The following is a 24,158-nucleotide window of genomic DNA, read 5'->3' on the forward strand; positions in this document are numbered from 1 at the left end:
GTGAGTCTGGCCTTGAATTAGCCCTGTGAAAAATCATAATAAATGGCTTTTTCCTGCAGTTACTAACTGCCTTTTTAAGACTGTCAATGTGATTCAGGAAAATACAGGAACACCTGTTACTGCTGCTAATCCAAGAGCCTGGTATTCTTAGTTTTTTCCTCTTTCTTTCAAAATGGAACTTTGAACTCCTTCTTTGGTATCCAGTCAGACAGGTGAAAGCGAGGACTGCAGATGCTGGAGATCGGAGCTGAAAATGTGTTGCTGGAAAAGTGCAGCAGGTCAGGCAGCATCCAAGGAGCAGGAGAAGGCAGCATTCCTGAAGAAGGGCTCATGCCCGAAACGTCAATTCTCATTCTCCTTGGATGCTGCCTGACCTGCTGCACTTTTCCAGTAACACATTTTCAGCTCGTATCCAGTCAGACAACCAGTGAAAAATAGGGAAGCAAAGGTAACTTTAAACCACAGTTAAGATGGGATTTTAACATGAAAATCTTCAAATGTGAGCTCTGAATACTGAGTTCAGATACAGTGCCAGAACCTGATAAGCTCAGTCTAGCAAAAACAAATTGATAAAAAAGGAAAACAGAAGAAAGGGAACGTTTGGAGGATTTACATATACAGTTTGTGAGTATTAAAGTGACACGTTAGAGCAGATTTACCAAAGGGAGCTTGTCATGACAAGTGTTTAAAATAGTATTCAATTTTTACACAAGTAGATTAACAAGAGTTTATTTAACAAATAAAAGTTCTCAATTTATTCTTTAAGTTCTTCATTGTTGCAATTGACTTGCAACATGTCAATTCAAATCAAAATATTGTCCACAGCTGCTATTAGCTGAACCGTTTATCAATCAGGCATATTTTCGCAAGCTAGAAACAAGTAGTCTTGACACTTTTCTCACATAATGAGATAAAATATTTAATATTTAGATAGCAATTTGTTCACAAGGCAACTACTGTGAGTTTGAATACTTGATTTGAGGTCTTAGTCTTTTAGTTGAAAGTGTGTTGCGCCATCAATAAACATGCAACGTTACCCTTTAGACATCTCAACCGTTAACCTATATGGTCACCTATTTCAAATATGAGAAATAGCCAATAGCTAAATTACTTACAAACGGTGAATGACAATTCGTCCATCACCACATTTTGCCTGCCATTGTTCAACTGTCCTCAGTAGGTTGAAGAATGATTTCTTGGATTTGGGTACACCACTGTTTGTAGGCCACTGAAGGTATTGGAAATGTTTCACTGTCAGATAATTTTCCTGTAACCAAGATAACATGAATAATTAGTGTTAAGAACTTGAGTTTCAATTTACCCTCAAGTTGTAATTGTGTATTTATTATAGCAGCTGAAATAATAACTCTCTTCATTAATTTATTTAGTCAATAGATTTCAAGTGGAAGATGTTTAAGATGCACCTTCACATTGAGAGTACCTTCCATCATATTGTGTAGCACTATCATGCTGTTAAATGAGTTAGACTTTGAACAGAACCAGCACAACTGAGCAACCGTGAGGCACTGGGGACCATCACTAACATCAGAATTGTACTCCAGTACAATTTGCAACCTCATGGCCTGGCATATACCCCCCACTTAACCTTGCCAGCAAGCCATGGGGTCAATCCTGTTTCAGTGGAGAGTGCAGGAGGTGTACCTAAAAAGAAGGTGTCAACCTGGTTAAGCTACCAAATAGGACTACTTGCATGCCAAGCAGCATGAGCAGTAAGTAATAGACAGAGCTAAGCAATTCCATAACCAACAGATCTGCAGTCCTGTCATATCCAGTTGTGAATGATCGTGGACATTTAAGCAACACACTGGAGGAGAAAGCTCCACAAAAATCCCCATTCTCAATGATGGAAGAACTCAACACAAGTGCAAAAGATAAGGCAGAAGCATTCACAGTAATCTTTAGCCAGAAGTGCCAAGTGGATGATGTACCTTGGCCTCCACTAATGGTCTTAAGCATTATAGATATTAGCCTCAGCTAATTTGATTCAATCCACATGATATCAAGAATTGGAAGTATTGAATACTGCAAAGGCTATGGGCCCTGACAACATTCCAGCAATATAACTGAAAACTTGTGCTTCAAAACTTGCTGCACTCCTAGCCTTACTCCTAGTATCATTCCAAAAATGGCATCAACCTGACCAATGTGGAAAATTGCCAATAATGTCTACAAGGCAGCACTTAGTTACTATATAGCTAACTCCATTGAAAAACTTAGCAGATTATTTAACTTCTAAACACCAACTGGTTCCAGTGTAGTAATATTCCATAAACATATCCCTGGCAAAGGCAAATTCAATAAAGTAGATTATCGCACATGCAATGTTTCTCTAGTCCGGGGGGAATAAAAATCAAAAGAAAATTTCTGGTAGACAGAGAAGTCAAGCGTTTGCTATAGTAGGGCGAGATGTATGGCAGCTTCAAAAGCCTAAAACTGCTAAAAGCTAAACTAAAACCCTTATTCTGTGAGAGCCTGACTCTACACATTCATGTTGCTTCTATTGTTCCAACTTGAAAAAAGTCTCCCAACACCCTGCAGGCCATCTACTTTATTGGCTTGGAACAGGTTGCAGTATTAATCTTTCTTCATAAAAGAAAACTAGAACAAATATACACCTCTTAAAGCAATAGTATTATCACAACCCTAATGAAATAAAGGTTCTTCTATTCTGGGTTATAAATGGGCAATCCTTTATTTTCAAAACACAGTCTCCTAGTTCTAGATTCTTCCAGCAGAGGAAACGTCCTTTCCACATTCACCCTATCAAGTCCCTCAGAATCTTCATATCTTTCAATCAAACCACCTCTTACTCTTACTCTTCTAACATCTAATGATACAGGACTTCTGTCTAACCTTTCCTCAAAAGAGAACCTGCACTCATCATTTAGATAATTTCTTCTTTAATCTATCCTTTCTTTCAAATAGTCAATTTTCCTTATTTCCACATTATTCTTTATTTGAGGGATCTTTGGCCAATCATTTAACTATAATCCCAATGTGGCTTCTTTATAAGATGTTAAGAAATAAGAGGAGAACTATCTTTTGATCTCTTAAGCCTGTCCTGCTAATCTGTCCCAGACCTCAACCTTTTTCATGAGATTTTTCCTCAGCCCTCAATTCTCCAACATTTCAAAAATCCAACTACTTGTTAAATACTTTAAATGAAATAACTTTCACAATTCTCTGGGGTAAAGAGTTCCAGACATTCACTGCCCTCAGTGAAGAACTTCTTTTACATCACAGTTTTAAATGAGCATCCCCTTATTCTGTAACTTCACTGCTTAGTTTGAGGTAACAGGGTTACCAGTTCTGAAATGTTAATATTTAGGAAAAGGTGGTATATATAGAGATGGTGGGGGTGAGGGAGGATGAAAGGAGTGAGAAAATAGATGGAGATGGAGATCAGAGAGAGAAAGCAAGTTAGGCACAGAAAGAGATGATTGGTAGTAAGGCATGGAAGGAGAAAAAAACTGATAATGGGGATTATAAGTAGATGAAAATTAGTTTGCTTTGCAAAAACGGCCCATGTCATGACAGAACCTGGGGTGTGATGTGGTTAAGGACATAGAAGGAGGTCCTCAGGCTTAAACATTATTGAATTCAATACGGAGTCCTAATGGCTGTAGGGTCCCCAAACAGAAGACAGGAGGCTGTTCTTCTCAGCCTCGCTAGTGCACTGTACAGATTCAAGACCAATGTTGGTCAGGGAAGATGGTGGTGTGTTCAGGTCACAGGCAATTGGAAGCATGTGGACACTTTTATGGATAGAACATAGGTATTCTGTAAAGCAGTCATGTAGTCAGCGTTTCATCTCCTTAGTGTAAAGCAGAACACATTGTGAGCAGTGAATACAATAGACTGGATTGAAGTGCAGGTAAATCACTGCTTCACCCACAAAATATGTCTGGAGCCTTGGATAGCGAGAATGAAGGAGGTGAACAGGCAAGTGTTGCACCTTCTGCAAATCCACAAAAATAAGCCATGGGGATGTGGAAAGGACATTTCCTCTACGGGGAGAATCTAGAACTAGGAGATTGTGCGTTAAAAAGCCATGTTGATTGTGGAGGACGAATGGAGCGTGTCCCATAGGGAACAGTCCTTGTGAAATGCTGGTCAGGAAGGGCAGGGCAATGTGTGTCTGGTATTGGCATCCCACTAGAGGTGGTAGCAATGGTAGCTTTAGTTGATATTAATGACTTACCATCAGACAGATAAACTACTCATCAGACAGATGGCTTCTTCACAAGCAGTAAAGTAAGAACTAGTTTCCGGAGTGAAGATACAAAAACCAAAGAAGCCCCTCCTTTCCCTCAGCACCAACCTCTCTTAATAACCCAACTCCTAGCACTCTGTTCAATGGCATACTCATATGTTGAATTGCACTGATATGCCTTTAACTATATGCTCCCATTTCACTGAGTTTCAGTTATAGAAAAGCCTGTTTCAGCTAGTTTCCTTAATTTAGTAACTTTAGCTGAAGGAGAAAGTGGGCCAGCAGATGCTGGAGATCAGAGTTAAAAAATGTGGCACTGGAAAAGCACAGGAGTTCAGACACACATCTGAGGAGCAAAAGAATCAATGTTTCAGGCATAAGTCCTTCAGCAGGAATATGGGGAAGGGGAAAAGGGTGCTGAGAGATAAATAGGAGGTTGGGGGGTGGGACTGGGGGAAAGGTAGCTGGGAAGGCAATAGGTAGATGCAGGTGGAGGGTGGTGGTGAATGTGACAGGTTGTTGTGGTTCTGCTCGCCGAGCTGGAAGTTTTTGCTGCAAACGTTTCGTTCCCTGGCTAGGGAACATCATCAGTGCTGTTGGAGCCTCGTGTGAAGCGCTGCTTTGATGTTTCTTCCGGTATTTATATTGATGTGTTCTTGCCGCTTCCGGGTGTCAGTTTCAGCTGCAGTGATTTGTATGTGGGGTCCAGGTCGATGTGTCTGTTGATGGATGTTCTTGCCGTTTCCGGGTGTCAGTTTCAGCTGTAGTGGTTTGTATATGGTGTCCAGGTCAATGTGTCTGTTGATGGAGTTTGGGGATGAATGCCATGCTTCTAGGAATTCTCTGGCTGTTCTCTGTCTGGCTTGTCCTATGATAGTGGTGTTTTCCCAGTCAAATTCATGTTGCTGGTTGTCTGAGTGTATGGCTACTAGAGATAGCTGGTCGTGTCGTTTTGTGGCTAGCTGATGTTCATGGATGCGGATTGTTAGCTGTCTTCCTGTTTGTCCTATATAGTGTTTTGTGCAGTCCTTGCATGGTATTTTGTAAACTACGTTAGTTTGGCTCATGCTGGGTATTGGGTCCTTTGTTCTAGTGAGTTGTTGTCTGAGCGTGGATGTTGGCTTGTGTGCTGTTGTGAGTCCTAAGGGTCGCAGTAGTCTGGCTGTCAGTTCTGAGACGCTCCTGACGTATGGTAGAGTGGCTAGTCCTTTTGGTTGTGGCATGTCCTCGTTCCTCGGTCTATCTCTTAGGCATCTGGTGATAAAGTTGCGTGGGTATCCGTTTTTGGCGAATACCTTGTATAGATGTTCCTCTTCCTCTTTTCGCAGTTCTGGTGTACTGCAGTGTGTTGTGGCCCTTTTGAATAGTGTCCTGATGCAGCTTCGTTTGTGTGTGTTGGGGTGGTTACTTTCATAGTTTAAGACTTGGTCTGTGTGTGTTGGTTTCCTGTGTACCCTTGTGGTGAATTCTCCGTTGGGTGTTCTCTCTACTAACACGTCTAGGAATGGGAGTTGGCTATCCTTTTCCTCTTCTCGTGTGAATCGGATTCCTGTGAGTGTGGCGTTGATGATCCGGTGTGTTTTTTCTATATCTGTGTTTTTGATGATTACAAAGGTGTCATCCACATATCTGATCCAGAGTTTGGGTTGGATTTGTGGTATGGCTGTATGTTCTAACCTTTGCATAACTGCCTCTTCTATGATTCCCGAGATTGGTGATCCCATGGGTGTTCCGTTGATTTGTTCGTATATCTGATTGTTGAATGTAAAGTGTGTGGTGAGGCACAGGTCCAGTAGTTTAATTATGCCGTCCTTGTTGATAGGTTCGGCCTCCTGTGTTCTGTTATGTATGTCCAGTAAGTTGGCTATTGTTTCTCTGGCTAGGGTTTTGTCAATTGAAGTGAACAGTGCCGTCACGTCGAATGATACCATGGTTTCTTCTTTGTCTATGTGTGTATTCCTGATGACGTCCAAGAATTCCTGTGTTGATTGTATGGAGTGTTTGGATCCGCTGACTAGGTGTTTCAGTTTTTGTTGTAGTTCTTTGGCCAGTTTGTATGCTGGTGTCCCTGGTAGTGATACTATGGGTCTGAGTGGGATGTCTGGTTTGTGTACTTTGGGTAGTCCATAAAATCTGGGGGTGTTGTTGCTTTCAGGTTTCATTCTTTGCTGGTCCGCTTTGGTTATCTGTCCATTTTTTTGTAGATTCCTTAGTGTGTTGTTTATTCTATTGGTGAGTTGTGGTGTGGGGTCGGAATCCTTCATTTGGTAGGTGTTGGTGTCTGCGAGTAGTTGTTGTGCTTTACTGATGTAGTCTGATTTATCTAGGATGACCATCATTCTGCCTTTATCTGCCGGTAGTATGATTATGTTTTTGTCATTTTTCAGTGCTTCCAGTGCTTCCCTCTCCTTGGTGTTGAGGTTATGTGTTTGTCGTTTTCTTATCATCATGGGTACTACCATTTGTCTCACTGTTTGTTGTGTCTCTTCTGTCAGTCTATTGTTCCTGAGTGTGCTAACAATCCGCATCCATGAACATCAGCTAGCCACAAAACGACACGACCAGCTATCTCTAGTAGCCATACACTCAGACAACCAGCAACATGAATTTGACTGGGAAAACACCACTATCATAGGACAAGCCAGACAGAGAACAGCCAGAGAATTCCTAGAAGCATGGCATTCATCCCCAAACTCCATCAACAGACACATTGACCTGGACACCATATACAAACCACTACAGCTGAAACTGACACCCGGAAACGGCAAGAACATCCATCAACAGACACATCGACCTGGACCCCACATACAAATCACTGCAGCTGAAACTGACACCCGGAAGCGGCAAGAACAAACCAATATAAATACCGGAAGAAACATCAAAGCAGCGCTTCACACGAGGCTCCAACAGCACTGATGATGTTCCCTAGCCAGGGAACGAAACGTTTGCAGCAAAAACTTCCAGCTCGGCGAGCAGAACCACAACAACGGATACCCGAGCTACAAATCTTCAATCAGATTTTAAATGTGACAGGTCAAAGGGAAGGGTGGAGCGGATAAATAGGAAAGAAGATGGACAGGTAGGACTTAAGCTGCAATCTAGTGGAGATCTGTTTATCCCTATATAGGTCTGGATGAAATTTAGAATTTAAATAATACTTTTCAGTTAAATATTATGTGCATTAAAAACAAAATAAAGATGTTTGGAAAGGTATTATGATTCCACTCATCTGACTCTTTGGTCAAAATTGCACTCAGTGTACCTGTATTTCTGGATATTTTTAAATCAAACTGTCCAGACATTTTATGACACATATCTGGAACAGTTCAGACTTGAACCCAGCTCTCGTGTTCCTGTGAGAGGGACACTATCACTGTACCATAAGAACCCCTAAATTATTTTTTCGTCAAGCCACTCAGAAAGGTTATTACACATCTCTCTAAATATATTACAATTCACAAAAAAAAATGTCTTGGTTATAGTGAACAATCAGGTGTTTGTGCCATTTCTCTTCAGTAAAAGCAAACTACCACAAATGCTGAAAATCTGAACTAAAACCAGAACAAGTAGAAAACACGCAACAACTCAGGCATTGTCTATAGAGAAAGAGACAGAGTTAGCATTTCAGTTTGGCTATCTTTTTTTCGCAGAACACTGATGGATGTGACACATGAACTTATGTTTTTCTCTGTCCCTCCCCATGGATGCTCTTTGGTTGAGTCTTGCTAGCATTCACTGTTCCTAATTATTACTCTCACTTAGTAATTCTGAAGTAAGAAATTTCAAAGAACCTTACCTGTGATAAATTCCGGACCTCAAACGTGCTGTCACAGATTTCCTCATTCAGTCTGCATGAGATAAATTTTACTTGCATGGGCCCATACTGCTGAACTCCACTCTCTGGCCAATACTGCAAGCCTGGCTGCAAAGTGATAAGCGAGAAAACAATAGCCAAAACTAATATATCACCAAATATATATGAAGTCATAATACTGGAGATATTTCTTCCCCAAGACAAAATGGAAAATGATCAATGCTGCAATGTAAGAAAATTCAGGAACTATAGGATTTATTGCATTTTAAGATAGCAATGTATATGCACCACAATGCAAGGCTAACACTTTCTGTTCCATTTAAAAACAATGAGATTCAAAATTTGAATGTATCTTATTATGATAATATATGGCTTATTGCATTTATTTTGGTTTAAAACTGTAGCCTATTTTGTATCATAAAGTAAATAGATGGAGCTATAGCAGAAATAACAGTGTGATATTTTTGCAGTGAAGTTTAATTCCTTTATTTGGTACATTCGTAGAGATGTCAGCCCATTTAAAGCAAATTGGTTATTGTCTCCATTAAAGTAGTGTATAAAATTGACTTGATGCAAACACTCATTTGGATAAGACGGTAATTTTCATTTGTGTAAATGAGAGATAGTGATCACTAATCAGATACATTTCTGTGACATAGAGCTCTGATGTCAGATTAGTAGCAATGACAAATGTGTAACAATGCACCCACAGGATAAGTACTGGTCAGTGCATCAAAGGTGACAAAGAAACGTCAAATTCACTATTATCTTCAAACAAGCTGTCTCTCCCACTGGCTCATCTACAAGGTGCAAATTGCAATAATACAAAAGTGAAATATTGCAGACACTGGAAATCTGGAATAAGAACAAAATAAAAACTGGAAAAACTCAACAGGTCAGGTAGCATTAGTGGATATAAACTGAATCAATGCCTCATTATTGACCTGAAATGTTAACTCTGTTTTTGTTCACTAATGCTTTGTGACCTATTGAGTTTTTCCAACATTTTTGATTCTTATGGGACACCGCACTGCTTACTGATTCTGCAATATCATATTAAACACAGTGGCTACAATCCCACCCTCAAGTTTCAAAGTAATTTACCAAATAGGAGGAGGCTATTCAGCCCTCAAGACTGCTTCTTAGGAGTTACAGGTGATGATTGCACACTTCAACGTAAAAGTAAGTTTGAGTAGAAAAAGATGGCAACACACAATGGATTGGTTTGCATTTGAAAAAGGAATGTGGTGTGTGGAATACCTTTCACCAGAATGTTATGTGTCCTGCTCAAAGTGTTAACATGATGTTTCCTCCTGTTGCTCAATTTGATTTACAGTTTTTCTTCTTGTATCACTAACTTACCCAAGCAGAGTTTAATTCGTTAAGTTGGTTCAGCATGATTATTGAAGAACACTTGCAGTCATACACAAGTCTCCAAAAGTCAGCTGCATCTTTCTGAAAAGGATGTGGGGTCACCACAAAAGCTGTTGCTTGTCTGTAGCTCTAAATGAAAATGAGATGCAAGAGCAATTCAGAAATAAGCCTTTTATCCAATCCACAGTTTTCTCCTTTCTAATTTACAGCCAATTTATTCTATCCTTCTGTAAAGTTTCTTATCACACAATGCACCATATCTGTTAGAATTTAATCATTTTCCAAGTAAAACGCATCTGATCATTACACAAAATATTTGTTTAGCACAGGATGCCACAACTTTACTTATCATGCTTGTGCTGATTCTTTGAAAGCTATATCTAATTGCTCCCACTTCCCTAGTCTTTGTTTATCATCTGAAAATATTTTCTTTTCAAGTACACTTCCAGTTTCCTTTTGAAAAGTATTATTATATTTGTTTACACCTGACTTTCTGAGAATACATTCCAGATCATAATAAACTCAAAGTTTTTTTTCTCATCTTACCTCTGATTCTTAAATGTATCTTAAACTGTTTACACGGGTCACCAATTCTATTGTTAGTGACAACAATTTCTTCTTTCTTACTCTCTCAAAAGCCCCCATTAATTTGTTCATCTATACTTTAGCTTCCTATAACTGTCGCTGCTTCTCATCTTTCATCCCAGTAAATTTTAGTCTTTTGAAGAGGTGACCAAAGAAGTAGATGAGGGCACTGTGGCAGAAATTGTCTACATTGACTTTAGTAAGGCTTTTGACAAGGTAGTACATGGTAGGTTGTTGAATAAGGTTAAATCTCATAGGGTCCAGGGAGAGCTAGCCAATTGAGTACAAAATTGGCTTGACAGTAGAAAACAGAGGGTGGTGGTATAGGGTTGCTTTTCAGACCTGGGGCTGGCTGATCAACAGTGTACCACAGGGAGTAGTGCTGAGTCCACTGTTAAATTGAATTTATATAAATGATTTTGATGAGAATTGGGAGGTATGGTTAGTAAGTTTGTGGATGACACAAGACTGGTGGTATAGTGGACAGTGAAGAAGATTATCTGGGAATGCAGTGAGATCTTGATCGACCGGACCAATGAGTGGAGGAATGGCAAATGGAGTTAATTTAAATAAATGCAAGGTGTTGCATTTTGCTGGGTCAAACCATAGCATGACTTACACAGTAAATGGTAGGGCCTTGGGGAGTATTATTGACCATAGACATCTAGGACTCCTTGAAAGTAGAGTCACAGCATGATGAAGAAGGATTTTGGCATGTTAGCTTTCATTGGTCAGAGCAGAAAGCATAGGAATTGGGATATCTTGTTACAGCTGCACAAAATGTTGGTGCTATCACATTTGGAGTCCTGCATGCAATTCTAGTCGCCCCACTATTGAATGGATATTATTAAACTGGAAAGAGTTCAGAAGGATTTACTAAGAAGCTGGAAAATTTGAGTTATAAGGAGAGGTTGGATAGGCTAGGACATTTTTTCTGTAACATAGGAAACTGAGGGGTGATCTTATAGAGGTCTATAGAATCATGAAAGCATTCATAATGGAGATAGCCAATAGTTTATTTCCATGGTAGGGGAGTTTAAAAATAGAGGGCATAGGTTAAGGTGAGAGGGGACACATACAGGAGGGTCCAAAGTGGAGATTTTTTCACACAGATGGTGTTCAGTGTCTGGAATGGGCTGCCAGAGGTGGTGGTGGAAGCAAGTACAATTTTGTCATTTAAGAAACATTTAAACATAGGTGTGGAGGGATACAAATCAAACCAGGAATAGTTCAATGGTGAAAACTGGGTGGCATGGACAGGTGGGCCAAAGGGCCTGTTTCCATGCTGAGATGTCCATGACTTCATGTCTTCATGTTCTATGCACACTCTCCAAAGTCTTCTCATTGATTATAAATCCCTCAAACCCGCTTCATAATTTTAAACAACTCTATTAAAGAAGGGACAAAATTATAAAAAGACCTACATCCAGGAAGGTAGCATTTGTGTACTTGTTACTTTCACCCTTCACAGTAACAAGTAACGGAAGGCATTTATCAGGTGGAAGGGACTCCGTTTCACAGTTCTCTTCTTGATTTTGAGGTGAGAAAGAAATGCTGGAATTTTCACAATCCGGGACAGAAGCCACTGAATTAAGAACCTGAAATTGTGAGAAGGATACAAATTTCAATTAGCTGACTTTGAATTGTAGGCATATTATTAAGAAGAAATGCCCAAACAAATACTCCAACTACTTTCTGTGAGCTCAGTAGAACCAGAAAGAAATATATTTATGTAGCACTTTTCACCACATCAGGTCATTTCAAAGTTTTGCAATCAATGAAGCAGTTTTGCTGTAGAGTCTCTGTTGCAATGGAGGAGGTTTAGCAGCCAATTCTGCATCAAGGTTCCATTAAACAGCAGTTAAATAAATAATATGTTTTTCTTCTATTTGTTCTCAGAATGTAGGTGTCACTTGCTGGGCTGCATTTATTGCCCATCTTTAATTGTCCTTGGGAAGACATAATGAGCTATCTTCTTGAATTGTTGCAATCTTTGGGGTTTTGTGTCTTACGAAGAAAGTTACAGGATTTTGACTGAGTGACAGTAAAGGAATGGCAATACAGTTCCCAGCTGGGATGGCATGTTGCTTAGAGAGGAGCTTGCAGGTGATGGTGTTTCCATGTACCTATTGTTTTTGTTCTTCCCAGAAATAGAGGTTGCAGATGCTGTTGAAGAGCCTTGATGAGTTATTACAGTGCATTTTGTAGACAAAGCTACCATTGCGCATCAATGGTGAAAGGAGTTATTGTTGAAGGGAGTGGATGTGGTGCCAGATGCATCCAGCTTCTGAATGTTGTTGGAATTGAACTCATCCAGCCAAATAGACAGCATTCCATCACACTCTTTACTTGTGCCTTATTAATGGTGGAAAAGCATTAAGGAGTTAGGACACAGTTATTCACCACAGAATTCCCCGCCTCTGACCTACGCCTGTTGTGGTGCAATTCAATTTTTGGTCAATGGTAATCCTCAGGATATTGAAAGGAGAATCCAGCAAAGGTAATGCCAGTGAATGTTAAGGGGTGATGATAGTTAGATTTTCTCTTGTTGGAGATGGTGATTCTCTGATACTTGGGTGGTGTGAATGTTTCTTGCCAATTGTAGCCCAAGCAAAATGTTGCTTAGATGTTGGCAGTCACTTTCATCTCACCACTTGAGGTCAGTTCTTTTGTTCATTTTTGGATCAAGCCTGAGTCCATGAGCTGAGAGGCCCTGAGCATCAGTGAGTAGAGTATTCCTTTGTAAGTCCTGCTTAACAACACTGTCAATGACTTCCATTACATTGCTGATGACATAAACTTGGATGATCAGACGCTGATTCGTTTTTTTTATTCATTCACAGGACAAGTGCATCGTTAGCTGGGCCAGCATTTATTGACCATTCCTAATTACCTAGAGGGCAGTTTAAGAATCAACCACATTGCCTTGGATCTGAAGTCACATATAGGCCAGATCAGGTAAGGATGGCAGATTTCCTTCCTTAGAAGACATTAGTGAACCAGATTGGTTTTTCCTGACAAGTGACAAAGATTTCATGGTCAAGATTAGACTCTTAATTCCAGAATTCTTTTCACTAAATTTATTTCCATCATCTGTCATAGCAAGATTTGAACTGAGGACCTGGGACCCCAGAACAATACCTGGGCCTCTGGATTAATAGTCCAGAGACAATACCAGTATGCAATTGCTTGTTTGATTTATCATGCTTTTTTGTGCACAGGGCATTCCTAGACAATATTCCACTCTGGCATGTAGATGTCATTGGTGTAACTCTAGTAAAACAGCTTGGCTAGGAATGAGGCTATTTCTAGAGGACAGATCTTCAGTTCTATTGCAGAGATGTACCTGTTTTCTTGCTGGCATGTGGAGTAAATTGAATTAGTAATCTGTGATGCTGAAACACAGAATCAGGCCGAGATGGATCATCCATGCAACACCTCTAGCTGAAGACTGTTGCACATAGTTGCACCTTGTCTTTTGCACTGATGTCTGGCTCCCCTATTGTTGAAGGATGCAACTGGATCTGTTAGTTGGTTCTGTGGAACAATGCGGTCTTGGTGTGTTTGCCTATAGATTACTGAAGGTGGAAGGGCATGTCAATAGGCTGGTGAAAAAGGCATTTGGAACAGTTGCCTTTATCAATCAAAGCATAGATTACAAAAGCAGGGAAGTTATATTGGAATTGTATCGAAGTTTGGTGAATAAGGAGCAGATGTTCCTCCAAATTGAAGGATCTGTCATAAGAGGACACCAGTTCAAGATGAGAGGCAGGAGGCTTGGGTATGTGAGGAAAAACATTTTCGCCCAGTGGAGTGGTGATGGTCTGGGATGTGCCATCTGGGAGAGTGGTAGGTGAGTTTCCTCACCTGCTTTAAAAAAGTACCTGGATGAGCATTTGGCACATCATAACATTCAAGGTTCTGGGCCAAGTGCTAGTAAATGGGGTTAGGTTGAAGGTCAGGTGTTTCTCATGTGTCAATGCAGATTTGTTGGGCCAAAGGGCTCTTTTGCACTGTATGATACTTTGATTCTATAATGGGTAATTTTCCACCACCATTCATCATTAACTGTTGCAGGGCTTATATATTAACCATTGGTTGTGGGATCACTTAGCCCTGTCTATTGCTTATTATTTCTGTTTGGTATGCAGATCGAACAGTTTGTAACTTATATTTGTATATGCCTGGTGCTGCCCCTGTCAGGTCGTCATCCTCCCTTCATTGAACCAGAGTTTTCTCCTAATTTGATGGCAATGATAGAGTGGAAGATAAGCCATGCCTTGAGATTATAGATTGTGACTGTAATTGTTGATGGTCAACACTTCCTCATGGATGCCCAGTTTTGAGTTGGAGATATATTTGAAACATGTCTCATTTAGCAGGGTGGTGGTGTCATGCAACATGGTGGACAATATCATCAAATTGAAGGTGGAACTTTGTCTCGATAAAGACTGTGTAGAGGTCACTGAGTCAAGGGAGGATCCATCAGTTATAGGTAGATTGGTGAAGATAAGGTCAAGTAGATGTTTCTCTTTTGTTAGTTCCCTCACCACTTCTTGCACACCCAATCTAGCAGGTTTGTTCTTTAGTACTCAGCCAACTCAGTTGTACAATGCTACTCTCAATTATGGAAATTGAAGCTTCCCAACCAAAGAACTTTCTGACTTTTTGGCACTGTTAATGCTTTCTCCAAGTAGTGCTCAACATGGAAGAGTATTGACTCATCAGCTGAGGTGGGCAGAATGTAGTAGCCTGCAGGTTTCTCTGTCTATGTTTGATGCTATGAAATTTCATGGGGACTCCCTGGGCTCCTTGCCAACTGCATACAGTGATGCAGCTACAGCTGATGGATATGTCCTACTGATGGGAGAGGATGGTCCATGATGTTGTCTGGTATAGGAGAAAGTGAGATCTGCAGATGCTGGAGATCAGAGCTGAAAATGTGTTGCTGGAAAAGCGCAGCAGGTCAGGCAGCATCCAAGGAACAGGAAATTCGACGTTTCGGGCATAAGCCCTTCATCAGGAATGCCGAAACGTCGAATTTCCTGCTCCTTGGATGCTGCCTGACCTGCTGCGCTTTTCCAGCAACACATTTTCAGCTCAGTTGTCTGGTACAGGGTGTGTGCTGTGATTCTGTGAGTATGACTATATCATGTGTGACATAGCTCTTCTAATTTTGGCTCAAGGCTCCAATGTTGGTAAGGAGGATATTGTAAGGACTCTGGAATCTGTAGTGATTAGAGCAATATCAGTCAGGTGGACCTCACAGAGTATGAATTCCCTGTTTGAGGCTGTTATGCTAGTCCAGTCAGGGACCCCTGGCTGACAGATATAAACAGGAATGCCAGAGCTTCTGTTCATTCTGAGACTTGGCTCCGTGGGAGCTGGATCAGTGTCAATGACTTCCCTTAGGTAAATAAAAAGTGACTTGGTGAAGGGATACTGGCATCAGTGGAGTAATTTCTATGTGCTCCCTCCCTCGTGAGTCATTTAGCACAGAACGTAGAGCAACTCACCTGAAATTCTTTACTGAGCTGTGAGGAGTTACTCTGAGGGTCAACTCTGATCATTTCTTTATAAGTAGATTTGAATTTATTAACTGGAATGGAGGTGTCACCACAATGGTGGGCTTCCAAGATAGCATTGTGGATGAAAATATACTGCTCCTTCAAATAAAAGAGAAGTTCATTGTCATTATTCAACAGATTTAATTTACAAAATCAGACAATGCTTCCTCAATGGACTAAAAACAGGAACTCTGATTTCTCTACACAGATGCTGCCAGACCTGCTGAGCTTTTCGCGCAACTTCTGTTAATATTTCTGATTTACAGCATCTGCAGTTCTCTCAGTTTAGATTTAATTCACACCTCTTCTATAATTATTATTCCTGTACCTATTTTTTAAAGTATACTGTTGTGTTCTTTTGGGTCTAGAACACTTAACCTGTCATAGCTCAGATACCACAAACCATGATCATGAATAAGGGCCTATGAATTGGAAAATGAAAGATTACACTGGAAGTGGCTTGGGACATGGAATTATAACTTAATGTGTGTATATTTATCCAGCATTCTTCCACTTTAAGTACATAAAAACCCAAAGGAGACAATGGAATAATTTATGCTCCAATAGAATTTAGACTTTCAAAACTTGGACATAGTTTCCTGTAATTTGAATGCTATTATCAATGAAGATATGGAATTATTTTATTTAACTGACTAATTGGAAACTTATCTAATTGTAATTTCTTGGTATCAATTTATTTTCTTTATACTTTGAAATTTCTTTCTATAAGTAACTTAATTTCCTTTAAAAAGTCATAAAATAAAAAGAGTTTGAAATCTGTTTTATTAATGCAAGATAATTTTCATTTTTAACAATCTTCCTTGATGCTGGCTGTACCCACCTGGGCTTGTGTTCAGAGAAGAGTCTGAAAACTTTAAAGTTTTTACATGGAAAATGACAGATTCTAGTTAATTTTAAACATTTTTAATTTTTGGAATGAATTGTCTACCCATTTATAAAGGCTTAGAAACCCTTACGTGAAAGAAATACTTGCGCTTATTAATACTTTTCATCTCAGGTATCCCAAAATGTTTTGTAATTTGTACTTTTGAAGTATAGTTACTGTTGTAAATTAGGAGTGATATCCAGACTTTCACCAATCAACTACAACCAGCTTATATTCATTCTCTTTGCTTATTTTGCTAAATTACTGCTACATTTTTCTTCACACCTCGCTCCTCCCGAACCTTCAGATCTTTGAACATGCCCCTCGGATTCTACCCACCTTTCATTTTGGTACAATGCTTATTGTCCCAAAAAGCTGTTCTTCCATTACACCAACCCTAAGTATTGCTCCTATCTCCTAATCCTTTCACCTTCAAGAAGTTGCTCTAAGATCATTTTACTCATCTTAACTAATTTGCCAGCACACTGCTCTCAGTCACTACACTTCCTATCTCTCAGATGCCAGTGACTGTTCTTTCCTTCTGTTCACTTCAAAGAAGCAAATAGACTCACATATTTTCCTCCTCTCTGAAACTCCTAAAAATCTGTTGACTCCCATCTTTCAGGATCGCCATTCTCTAGCTTTCCTTTAATGTTGTTAACAACATATTACATTATGGAAGAAATTCAGAAAATTAGACTCACGGTTTGGCGGAATCTGCAGAGAGAGAATTGGAGTTAACGTTTCGAATCCAATATGAGTTTTCTTCAAAACTTCAGAAGGATTTTACAGAAAGACCCATTTGGTTCACTGATTTCCTTCAGGGAAGGAAATCTGCCATCTTCATCTGGTATGACCTACATGTGACTCCAAAACTACAGCAATGTGGTTGGCTCTTAACTGCCCTGTGAAATAGCTTAAAAAGCCACTTAGTTGCATCAATTAAGTCTCAACAAAGAAATGAAACTAAATGGATAACCTGGCATCAACGAAGGCACCAAGGCACTGGAAATGATAACTGCAAAAGCAACCCTGTTGACACTACAAAGTCCTCCTGACTAAAATTTAGGGTTTAGTACCAAAATTGGGAGAGCTGTCTCACAGACTAGTCAAGTAATAGCATAACATACCTTACAGGCAATGTCCCAGACATCACCATAAACATCCCTGGAAATATACTGTCCAACCGGCCAGACAGGGCCAACAGAGGTGGCATAGTGGTATACCGAAGGCAATGTATTGCTCTGGGAGACTTCAACATTGACTCTGGAAGCCATAAAGTCTCATGGCATCAGGTTAAACATGGGCAAGGAAACTTCCTGTTGATTACCATCTACTGTCCTCCCCCAGCTGATGAATCAGTACTTCTCTATGTTGAACATACTTGGAGGAAGCACTGAAGCTGGCAAGGGCACAAAGGTACTTTGGATTGCGATTTGAAAACCCACAATCAAGAGTGATTCAGCAGCAACACTATTGATTGAGCTGGTTGAGTCCTAAAGGACATACCAGCTAGACTGGGTCTGCAGCAGGTGGTGAGAGAAAAACATGCTCCCAATCTGCTGACTACAGATGCAGCTATCCATGACAGTATTGTTAAGAATGACCACCGCACAGTCCTTGTGGAGACAAAGTCCAAACTTCATACTGAGAATATCCTCTATCGTGTTGTATGGCACAATCACCATGCTAAATGTGACAGATTTCGAACTGATGTAATAAATCAAGACTGGGTATCCATGAGGCACCGTGGACCATCAACAGCAGTAGAATCATACAACAGCTCAAACTGCAAACTCATGGCCTGGCATATCCCCCACTGAGCCATTACCATCAAGCCTGGAGATCAGTCCTGGTTCAATGGAAAGTACAGGAGGGCATGCCAAGAACTGAACAAGGCATGCCTAAAAATGAGGTGTAAACCCAGAGAAGCTTCCAAACAGGACTACTTGTATGCCAAACAGCATAAGCAGCAAATGATAGAAGTAAACAATCTCACAAGCAATGGATAAGATATAAGCTTTGCAGTCCCGCCACATCCAGTCACGATTGATGTTGTACAATTAAACAAGTCACTGAAAGAAGGGGCTCCAAAAATATCCAAATTCTCAATGATGAAAGAACCCATCATGTCAGTGCAAAATCTAAGGCTGAAGCACTCACTGCAATCTTCAGCCAGAAGTATCAATTGGATGATCCATCTCAGCCTTCTCCAGTGATCACAAACATCACAGACACCAGTGTTTAACCAATTTGATTCACTCCTTGAGATACCAAGAAACAATTGGAGGCATTGGATTTTGCAAATGCTTTAGGCCCTAATAACTTTCGGGCAACAGTAATGAAGACTTGTGCTGCAGAACTTGCAGCTGCTCTACCTAAGCTGTTACAGGACAGTTACAACACTGGCATCTACTTGACAATGTGGAAAATTGCCTAGGTATATCCTGTACACAAAAAACAGGACAATCCAACCTGGCCAATTAATGTCCCATCAGTCTCAATCATCAGTTAAGTGATGTAAGGTGCCATCAACAGGGCTATAAGGCAGCATCTACTCAGCAATAACCTACTCATTGGTGCCAATTTGGATTTCACCATGGCTAATCAACTCCTGACCTCATTATAGACTTGATTCAAACATGGACAAAAGGGCTGAAGTCCAGAGGGGAAATGGGAATGACAGCGCTTGAGATCAAGACTACATTCAACCAAGTGTGGCATCAAGGAGTTCTAATAAAACTGAAATCAATGAGAAATAATGCTCTGCTGGCTGGAGCCATAGCTGGCACATAGGAAAATGGTTGTGGATGCTGGAGTTCAGTCATCTCAGATCCAGGGCATCTCTGCAGGAATTTCCCAGGGCAGTGTCCCAGGCCTAACCATCTTCAGGTGCCTCAAAATTAACTTGTCCTCTAATATAAGATCAGAATTAGGGATGTTCATCGATGATTGCACATGGTTCAGCATCATTTGCAACTCCTTAGATATTGAAGCTATCGATGTTCAATTGCAACAAGATCTGGACAACATCCCGGCTTGGGCTGACCAGTGGCAAGTAACATTTGTGCCTCACAAATCCCAGCCAATGACCGTCTCCAATAAGAGACCACATAACCACTGCCCTTTGGTGTTACCAACACTGAATTTTCAACTATCAATATCTTGGGGTTACCATTGATCAGAAACTCGCTGGACTTACCATTTAAATACATTGGCTCTAAGAGCAGGTCAGAGACTGGGAATGGTGCAGTGAGTAACTCATCTCCTAAATCCCCAATGCCTGTTCATTGTCTATAAGACACACATCAAGATTGCAATGGAATATTTCCCATTTGCCTGGATGGGTGCAATTCCAACAAAACTCTAGAAGCTTGACACCATTTCGCTAGACCATCTCATTCTAGATTTCTGTTCATATATATCAATGCCAAATCAATGTGGATGAGGGTTTAAAGAAATTAGCTCTTGGGCTTCAACCACCAATGAGAGCTGCAAGTAGTGTTCCCACCTCCACAGGCAATTTTACACAAGGGAAATAATACATTTTGGTCTTCCTGTCTTACTTGACTGCTAGACCTCACGAAATTCCCATAAGGAGAAAGACACCAGTGGCTGGGAGAATTTTTTTGAAGTTGGAAGAGCACTCTGGTCCTCCATTGTCAATCAAAACATTTTGCTTTCATCGAGCTTTTGCTGGTGAGTGCCAGAAATTGCTGAGGAATCCTGAGCCCAATGTAGGCCAAGCTTTGTCCAACTCATTGGCAGTTGGTTTCTTATTGGCAATACTGAGCAGGGCCCTTGATTTACTGATAGAACATCAAAACAAAAACTCCATGGATTTAACTGTACTTCCACTATTGGTCAGGTTGGGTGGAGACAGTCACATTGTTAAATGATAGTATGCTTTGTGCAAAATTTTATGTCCCAAAGAATGATTAACATGTGCTAATTTCTAACTATCTACATTTAGAGATGTAAATCTTTCAAATTTGCACCAATCACGCACCCACATGCAGGTTAATCAATGCACATAAATGGTTGGGAGAGACAGGGATTCTTAGACGTTTTAACTCTTACCTCAGTCTGAATCATGTTAATGCGCCATGAGGACAGAGTCTTCACAAAGTTGTAAACATCAATAACCCCTTCATATGTTGCCATGTCCATCATCACATCCAGAGCGATGTAGCATCCAGTTCTCCCCGTACCAGTGCTGTAATGCCCAAAATAGAGAATAAATTTAAAACTTATTGAGCATATCTGGCACTGGGTAATTAATAATTGATTAATATTGTCCATATCACTCACTATAATTATTTTATCAACATGTTGCATTAACAAAACTACATAAATGATGTTTTAAATTTACTAAAAATAACTTAGAATGCAAGACATTGGGCAGCTGAATGTTCTTATTTACTGAAAATTTTCAGCAGGATAATTAAGTGTACATGTGAATGATCGTTTGATATATTTTATATTTTATCAGCTGTTATTATTAAATTGGTGCCTGTTAATAGACACTGAGTATTTATAAGCACAATTACTGTTATGATGAACCTGTCATGTTGAAATAGTGTAGATATTAGTTATCGCTGTGTGCTAAATGCTGGTGTTTTTTTTGTTTGGTGTGTGTCAGTTGCTTTAAAAATGCTGAGTTTATAAAACATAACCATTGCAAATTGCATCAGTTTTTCTTTAATCCTCACCCTGAATTTGAAATTAATTAGTATTTGGAGAAAGTGAGGACTGCAGATGTTGGAGATCAGAATCGAAACGTGTGGCACTGGGAATGACAAACCCTAACAACGTAATACCAGGAGGAAGAATGCCTCATCGTCCACCTTGGGACACTCCAACCACATGGGATTAATATGGATTCCACATTTCCCCTGCCCCCACCCTTATCCCAGATCCAACTTTCCAATTGGGACGGCCTTCTTGAACTGTCCCACTTGTTCATCTTCCTTCCCACCAATCCGCTCCACTCTCCTCTCCGATCTATCATCTTTGTCTACCTACACATACCCAGCTACCTTCCCCCCAACCCTGTCCCATTAATCTCTCAGCCCACTTTGGCCACAAGCCTATTTCCTGATGAAGGGCTTATGCTCAAAACGTCAATTCTCCTGCTTCTTGGGTGCTGCCAAACCGACTGTGCTTTTCTAACACCACATTCTTTGACTTAAAGAGGGACAGGACTGGCAGCTGAATGTCCCAGGATTTAAATATTTCAGGTGTGATAGAAAGGGTTGTAAAGGGTTGGGGGAGTTGCATTACTGTTAAAGGTGTATCTCACAGATGTACTGAGAGTGGATACGTGAGAGGACTCGTGCAGCAAGACAATATGGGTCGAACTCTGGAATAGGAAAGGTGAAATCACAATGCTGGGATATACGACAGACCTCCCAACAGCTGGACAGAGATAGAGGAGAAGGGTGGCATGGTGGCTCAGTAGTTAGCATTGCTGCGCCACAGCAACAGGGTTGGATTTCAGTCTTAGGCGACTGCCTGTGTGGAGTTTGCATGTTCTCCTCGTGATTGCATGGGCTTCCTCCGGGTCCTCTGGTTTCCTCCTACATTCCAAAAGTTGTGCAGATCAGGTGAATTGCCCATAGTGTTAGGTGCATTAGTCAGTCGGAAATATAGGGAAATGAGTCTGGGTGGGTTACTCATCGGAGGGTCGGTGTGGACTTGTTGGGCTGAAGGGTTAGTTTCCACACTGTAGGGAATCTAATCTAATATGAAGACAGATTTTGGAAAGATGTGAAAACAGCAGGGTTGTCGTAGTAAGTGATTTTAACCTCCCCTATACTGACTGGGACTTACTCATGTTGGGGGCTTGGATAGGGCAGAATTTGTAAGGGCCATTCAGGATGGTTTCTTGACACAGAATATAAACAGTCCAACCAGGGAAGGGGTTATACTGGGCCTGGTTTTGGGAAATGAGTCCAGCCAAGTGAGTGAAGTTTCAGTGGGGGAGCAGTTCAGGACTAGTGACCATAATACCATAAATTTTAAGATAGGGATAACAGCAGTTCTCGCGTGAAGGTGTTCAATTGGGGGAAGGCGAACTACAATGATATTGGACAGGAACTGGAGAATTTTGATTGACAGTGGCTATTTGAGGGTAAATCCACATCAGATATGCTGGAGTATTTCAAATGGCAATTGATAAAAGTTCAGGAGCAGCATGTTCCTGTGAGAGTGAAGGATAGGTGTCGCAAGTTATGTGAATGTTGGATGACAAGGGATGACCTTAATCAGAAAGAAAACATACATTAGTTCTAGAGAATGGGAACTGACAAAAATGTTGAAGTATATAACAAAAGTAGGAAAGAACTTAAACACAAAATTAGAAGGGCTAAAAGGAGTCATGCAAAGTTGTTAGCAAACTAGATTAATGAGAATTTAAAGGCTTTTTATGCAAAATAAAATGCAAGAGGGTAGCCAGTGCAAGGGTTGGCCCACTCAAGAACATACGCGGGAATCTAAGTGTGGAGCCAGAAAAGGTAGGTAAGGTCCTAAACGAATATCAGTATTCACCAAAGAGAAGGAATTGGTGGAGGATGATTGCAAGGAAGGGAGCGTCCAATTTCTAAGCCAAGTTGTTATGAAAAAGGAAGAGGTTTTGTGCGCCTTAAATAGTATTAAGTTAGATACTGAGGGAGGCAAGAGAACAAATTTCTGGAGCATTGGTAGACATCTTTGTATTCTCTTTGGCCGGAGATGAGGTCCCAGAGGTCTGGAGAATAGCTAATGTTGTCCCATTGTTTAAGCAGGGATAATCCTAGAAATTACAGGCCTATGAGCCTCTTGTCAGTGGTTGGGAAATTATTGGAAAAGATTCCCAGGGATAAGATCTATATGCATTTAGAAGCAAATGGACTTAGTAGCAATAGACAACATGGTCTTGTGCCAGGGGAGGTTGTGCCTCACTAATTTGATTGATTTTTTGAAGAAGTGATAAAGAAGATTGATGAGGGAAAAGTGCTTGATGCTGCCGGCATGGACTTCAGAAATGCCTTTGACAAGGTCCCTCATGACAGACTGGTACAGAAGGTGAAATCACATATCAGGGAGGCGCTGGCAAAAATGGATACAGAACTGGCTGAGTCACAGGAGACAGTAGGTAGTGGTGGAAAGAGGCTTTTCAGAATGATGGGTCGTGACTAATTGTGTTCCACAGGGATCGGTGCTGGTATCTCTGCTGTTCATGGTCTACATAAATGAAGTGGAGGAAAATATGGCTGGTTAGAAAGTTTGTAAGCAATGCAAAGATGGGTGGGGTTGTGGATAGTGAGAAAGATTGTCAGAAGATGCAGCAGGATACAGATCAGTTGGAGGCACAGGCTGAAAAATGGCAGAATGAATTTAATATGGACAAATGTGAGGTGATGCATTTTGGAAATTATACAGTGAATGGCAGAACCCACTAGGAGTATTGATTTGCAAAGAGATCTGGGTGGGCAGGTCCACAGATCACTGAAGACGGTAGCGGAGGTAGATAAGGTAGTAAGAAAGGTTTATGGCATGCTTGCTTTCATTGGGTATTAAGTATAAGAATAGGCAAGTTATGCTGCAGAGTCAAGATTAGAGTGGTGCTGGAAAGCACAGCAGGTCAGGCAACTTCCAGGGAGCAGGAAAATCGACGTTTCAGGCAAAAGCCCTTCATCAGGAATGAGACAGGGAGCC

General features: G+C 40.6%; 1 protein-coding gene across 1 annotated transcript in view; it reads right to left on the minus strand.

Moving 5' to 3' along the window:
* LOC132829823 (receptor-type tyrosine-protein phosphatase U-like) overlaps positions 1–24,158 on the minus strand; it is a 492,619-nt gene that overhangs the window by 5,693 nt on the left and 462,768 nt on the right. The window contains exons 23-28 of the mRNA XM_060847187.1: positions 20,541–20,676; positions 15,524–15,673; positions 11,432–11,605; positions 9,411–9,551; positions 8,033–8,156; positions 1,116–1,275 (exon numbers count right to left, since the gene is read on the minus strand). Coding sequence (XP_060703170.1) covers positions 1,116–1,275; positions 8,033–8,156; positions 9,411–9,551; positions 11,432–11,605; positions 15,524–15,673; positions 20,541–20,676 — 885 coding nt within the window. The remainder of the gene's footprint in view (positions 1–1,115; positions 1,276–8,032; positions 8,157–9,410; positions 9,552–11,431; positions 11,606–15,523; positions 15,674–20,540; positions 20,677–24,158) is intronic.

Source organism: Hemiscyllium ocellatum, chromosome 30, assembly GCF_020745735.1.
Source record: "Hemiscyllium ocellatum isolate sHemOce1 chromosome 30, sHemOce1.pat.X.cur, whole genome shotgun sequence".
Taxonomy (NCBI): domain Eukaryota; kingdom Metazoa; phylum Chordata; class Chondrichthyes; order Orectolobiformes; family Hemiscylliidae; genus Hemiscyllium; species Hemiscyllium ocellatum.